At 37.8% G+C, this 6000-nt stretch overlaps 1 protein-coding gene across 2 annotated transcripts in view; it reads left to right on the top strand.

The window, feature by feature from the left end:
- Atp13a4 (ATPase 13A4) overlaps positions 1 to 6000 on the top strand; it is a 139721-nt gene that overhangs the window by 83658 nt on the left and 50063 nt on the right. For both annotated transcript variants that reach the window (XM_015499907.2, XM_048804093.1), the window contains exons 11-13: positions 269 to 426; positions 1046 to 1234; positions 3181 to 3242. In XM_015499907.2, coding sequence (XP_015355393.1) covers positions 269 to 426; positions 1046 to 1234; positions 3181 to 3242 — 409 coding nt within the window. The remainder of the gene's footprint in view (positions 1 to 268; positions 427 to 1045; positions 1235 to 3180; positions 3243 to 6000) is intronic.

The following is a 6000-nucleotide window of genomic DNA, read 5'->3' as shown; positions in this document are numbered from 1 at the left end:
CCCCCAGTATGTGGCTTCTTGGGTTTGGAATGCATTGACATTGGAAATAGAGGGAAGGAAGGCCAGAGAGAGAATGGGCTCTGAGACAGGTCACATATTTCCATTCTAGCAATTATGTGTTTCCCCAATTACCATTCCACTACCATTGGATTTAAGCACTATCTAAATGTCTCTAGAGGAAAAATAAAGGCCATGTTGAGGTTTGGAAGAGCATCAGCAGTTGGATGTGTCCTCCCCAAAAAAGTGAGATGTGTGTTTGCCATTTCAGGATTCAACACTGCAAAGGGGGACCTCGTGAGATCCATTCTTTACCCCAAGCCAATGAATTTTAAGCTCTACAGGGATGCCATCAGATTTCTACTGTGCCTTGTAGGGACGGCCACTATTGGCATGATCTATACTCTGTGTGTCTATGTGCTCAGTGGGGTAAGCTCTTTGCTCTTTTGTTAGAGATACACACTCACTCTTTTCTGTGTGTTTTATGTTCTACATGTTGACCTTATTCAAGGTTGTAGTTTACAAGCCTGGGAAACAAAGCCACACTCTGCAACATGCTTACAGGCCCCCAGTTCCCCAGTGGAAACAATTGATCACTAAGTTCCATGATAATTGTTGGGTCCTGTGGGATTGTGTGATAAAACAATTTACTTATTGAAACACCAACATGCTTCTACTCTTGCACGCTTTTCCTTCTTTTCTTTACACCATTTTTTTTTCATTTTCAACATATTCATTTCAATAAAGTAGTAGTTTGTAGCTATTAAATGAGGGATTTTCAATAAAATCAGCTTCCCAGTGTTGGTGAGGTCATAGTAAACTGGCGCATTGCTGTTAGCAGCATGAATCATTATGAGCTTTTTCATTGCACTTTGGAAAAAGATATTGAGAACCATAAACATGGTTATGTCCTTTGACCCACTGATACCATTTCTCAGAATTCCACCTAAAGAAGTAAAAATAATAAACAAGGGCAAAAGTCATTTGCACCAAGTTGTTCATTGCTGAATTGTCCATAGTAGCTAAAGAATGGCTATCTATCTTCCAGGAGTCTCCTGAGGAGGTGGTTAAGAAAGCCCTTGACGTGGTCACCATCGCAGTCCCTCCTGCCTTGCCTGCTGCCCTGACCACGGGCATTATCTATGCCCAGAGGAGGCTGAAGAAGAGAGGTATTTTCTGCATTAGCCCGCAGAGGATCAATGTGTGTGGACAGTTGAACCTTGTCTGCTTTGACAAGGTACGTGCCCCCTCCTCTCCCTTATCACTGTTTTTATCTTCATGGTCATCAAGGAGAGGGGCTTCTATTCTTTTCTGAGGCAGGAAACACAGGCTATGGGTACCTGACTTCATTTTACCTCTGGATGGGTATGTGACCTGGAAAAGGTCACATACGTCTCTTGGAGCTTTCAGATTCTGGCGTTTAGGGAGAGGGGAGTCGGTACTGAACAGATGAGTCTTTTGGGTCCTTACAGCTTCATTATTTTATGAAAAAAAATATGAACTAAAATAGGATTATTTCCCTTGGGGTCAAAATCTTCATATAAAAATCCAAAATTTAAGCCGTTTGCTGTGACTACTGCTTTATCTCTAATGCTTAGAACATTGCCCGGCAATATAGTCAATGTTCAATAAATATTTATTCAATTAATGAATGAATAAAAAAGAAAGAGCTTATTTAAATATGTTTTACTATAAGGCTTGATTACCATAAAGCCCTATGGCAAACCCTAATTTTGTGCTCTTCCCTGTAGTTTATTGCTTAAAATTTTTCTTGGTTATTTGCCAGTTATTTCCAATCAGCCTCTTATCCCACCTCCTCTTGAGGGCTTAGTTTATTTGCATAGTTTATACACACATAAGCTGGGGAGGGGGAGATGGATTGAAGACAAGATGGAAATGAAGGGTATCATAAACCCATGAATATGGGCCAAGGCATGGCAGTAGGACTGCAAGAGGGTATGACAGGACATAGTTACTGGAAGAGACTGTGGACCACGTACCTAAGGCATTTTTACATGGTCTTTTGCAGCATGGAGCCATTGAAGGCCTTCCTTACTGCCATTGACGTCTTTCCTTTTAATTTATTTCTTTTATTGTGCTATAAGAAACAGAATATAAATGGTTATCACATTAACCATTATGAGTGTATAATCCACTGGCATCAAGCATACTGTTCTGAAACCATCATCATCATCCATCTTGAGAAATTTTTTCCTCTTCCCAACCTCAAACTCTGCAACCACTAAACAGGACACTGAAGAATTAATGGGATTGGAGCTGTATTTTACAGTTAGTGGAATCACCAAGATATATCCAAATGAAAGGTTGACATGGCTTCTGCCACCATTCAATATCATTTGGTGGATCAAACTAACATTGTGAGGTGAAACATTCTTTTAAGAGGTCATATCAGTGGACTTGGAAAAAGACACAGGAGTAGGAGAGATAATGGTGACCTGGATTTGAATAAAAAGGGCAATAATTGTAAGTCATTGTCATCCTTATTAGCTCTACCTACAGTGCTATGTATTAAATTAAGTACTTCATATAATCTCATTTAATCTTTATAAGGCTTTGTGCTGCTGATCATGTTACCGATAAAAGCTCTGATATTTAGAGCTATTAAGTAGTATTCCCTGTCCTGTAGATGGAATTTGGACTTAGTCTGAATTCTTAGACATTATACTGTACTGAGAAAAATAGCAACACAAACTTTTTTACCTACTAGGTGTCAAACAGCAAACCATTTCTTCAGAGTAATTTTACAAACATTGCCCTGTAGGTAAAAAATTCTACTTCATCACTTATTTCTGGTGACATACTTTTAACTTCTACTATAAAAGCTGAGACTCATCTTAGAGCTCTTACAGTCTTCCCAAGGACTTGCCCTCCATTCAGTCTACCATTAGATCTTCGAAATAGCCCTCTGAGGGATGTAACGGACATACAGTTTTCTTCCTTTTACCATGGAGGATACAAAAGTTCACAGGGATCAAGTGCCAGTTTGTCACAACTTATTTGAGTCCACCGAAGCTTTTGCCCAAGACTCCAGATACTCACTTTATCATGGCACTCTGCAATAATGTGCTTGAGGCATGTATTTCTCCATTAAAGAAAACCTGACCTGCCTTCACTGGGGGCCAGCGGGATCTCAGAGTAATCCGAGTATTCGTTTCTGTTTAGACAGGCACCTTAACAAGGGATGGCTTGGATCTCTGGGGAGTGGTACCCTGTGATAGGAATGGGTGAGTACCTTCAACTAGTGCATTACAATTTCTCTTTTTCCAGAATTGCATGTTTACTCTTGAAACTCCTAATGGAGGCATTTGGGTTGCGGCTTTGGTCAACAGTGGTTGCCATCTATTCATTTAATTCCTCCTCTTGGGTTCTTTCAGGCCTTCCTAAAACATGAATATTTTCCCTACTTCCTCCCCAAGACCATGCCGTCACAAACTCTGGAGAGAAAACGGAGGTCTGGATATCACATGCAAATCCTTGCTGAAATATAGTTGTTTTCACCATATTTGTTAGAGGCCTGACCTTAGTTGGCCAGTATAAGTAATCTGGATGGTACCAGGACACTGTCCTGCAAGGAAGTGGCATTCCTTGTACAAACTGCAGCCTTTTAATGTGCTGGGTGGGAGGAGCACACACACTGACTTTTGTACCCTGAATTTCAGGAAGAGGAGCATCTGTGGGTCCCTACCTGGTACCTATTTTTCTTAGTATTGTGATTCCAGGAACTCTTCCTTCTGGGTTCTAGAAACTCCTAAGTCCTTTCTCCACTTTTTGTTTTTTCAAGGAAAGACTCCTTTTGGCAGTTTTGGACTTTGTGTATGAAAGATCTGCACAACCCTCTCCTTCAGTCCTCTTATGACCACTATGAGTTTTCCTTTCTGCCTGCCATTTCAACCCAGGAGACATGAAATGCATTTGACATTTATGAAAGTGGAAGCATTTTTCCTCTAACATAATCTAAATCATAAAGCATTTTATACATAAATAGTAGGTTGTGGTTCTTTTGTATGTTATCCATGAAATATTTTAAATTACGTGTGGTTAATACATCATCATATTTAAATACCATTTGTAGACAAGTCTGTTTTCTCACTTAAAAAATTATTCTGGTGCTTCTCACCACTTTAGTCTACAGAAGAAACCTTTACTGGTGTTAAACTTTCTAAAGAACTTTTCATTTTATCTAGAGGATGCATTTGAATATATACTGGGGTTCCTTATTCAAAGTGTTTTTCTCTCTGTTTCTACAAAAATGTATACATTTATTCAAATATGTGCACATCTTGAGAGCAATCTATTTCTCATTTATATTTGTATCCCCAATGTCGCAGCAGTGAATCAAGTGCGCATAGTAGGTGAATAGGAAATGTTTATTCAAAGGAACCAAACATTTTCTGTTTTTTGAATGTCCTATTTGTGAATTGCCATCATTTTATTTCCCAAACTTAAGAAAATCTCAATTTCTAAAAGTAACCTACTACATTTAAATAAAAATAATTGATATAAAGTTTAAAGCTACCACTTGATCAATTAAACCTGCCTCCCTCATTCCCTCCCTTCATTCTTTCCTCCCTGCCAAAAGGTCAAATTTGGCTACAAATGAGAAAAACAGCAATCTAAAATAAAAAATAAAAAATGACAAATTTAGTTAATGAAATTTAGTTAAGAAAAAGTTTTTTTAAATTTGAAGTGGTTCTGTGTATGGGGTGAAGGTGGGAGTTCATAACCCACTTGAATCAAAGTGTCGAATATGATATGTCAAGAAATTTGTAATGTTTTGAACAACCCACAATAAAAAATTAAAAAATAAATAAATAAATAAATAAATATAAATATTTCCAGATCAAAAAAAAATTTGAAGTGGTGATTTCATTATTTTAAAGTAGGTTTTCCTTTAAAAGTTCCATATAATGCAAACAGAAAACACGGTTATCAGAAAAAAGACCCTCCCCCCCAAAATCACAGAAATCACCTACATCGTCTATTCTCCCTATGCATTTTCTTTTTTAATTTTTTAATTAATTTTTAAAATTTATATATGACAGTGGAATACATTAGCATTCATATTACACATATAGAGCACAATTTTTCAAATCTCTGGTTGTATACAAAATATATTCACACCAATTTGTGTCTTCATAAAAGGAAAGAGATTGAAATTTTAGGTAAGAAGTCAGTCACTGACTCATAGGTTATCAGACATCTTCTTGTTAAAGATCAGTTCATCTCTGTTCAATCTCATCTTTTCCAAAAAGGGTGGGACCCATGTGCCAGATACATCAAGTCATTGAAGGGTACCTGGGCTTGATAAATTATCAATACTCAAATAAAAATATCAGAACAGGAATAATAGAGAGTTCTACGTAATTGGTGTGCTAACCAGAGCCTAGTCTGATTGCTGGCACTCAGAATTTTATCCTCAGAATTACAGACTGATAATGAGAGTATGTGCCACTATAAAACCAAGATCTTCTTTTTCAGATCTGTACTTTACTTTTCAGTGTGAGCTTAAGCTTCTGTGTCAACAATATTGCTCGTGATGTCTTTTTTGATATTTACTAAAATACCATGGGGCATGTTGTAAACCACTGAGATAACTTGTTCTTTCGACACATATTAATGGGTTGGACCCAAAGAGTCAATAATAAGCCAAGAAGTATTTGAACTTTAGTGTGACAAAGGAAGCAGGAAATTCAGTGTCCCTATTATTCAAAATAATAGGCTTATTCTAGAGCCCACATTTTAAGATGAACTACAACAAATAAAACCTTTCTAAGAAGGAAGCTCTATAAAGGTGAGAGGTCTGGGAAAACTGGCATTGGAGGAAGAGCTAGAGGTTTCTCTGTAACTCTAGAGGAAGGCTGGATTGGGGGAAGGGATAGCAGAACTGATCCACAAATCTGAAAGAAGTTGTCATGGGGAGGAGGGACAGCAAGTAAATTCCGACTGGCTCCAAGAAGCAGATTTTGCCTCTATGTAGGAAAA

The sequence above is a fragment of the Marmota marmota genome, unplaced genomic scaffold, assembly GCF_001458135.2.
Source record: "Marmota marmota marmota unplaced genomic scaffold, marMar, whole genome shotgun sequence".
NCBI classification, from domain to species: Eukaryota; Metazoa; Chordata; class Mammalia; order Rodentia; family Sciuridae; genus Marmota; species Marmota marmota.
This window is presented reverse-complemented; position numbering and strand designations above follow the sequence as displayed.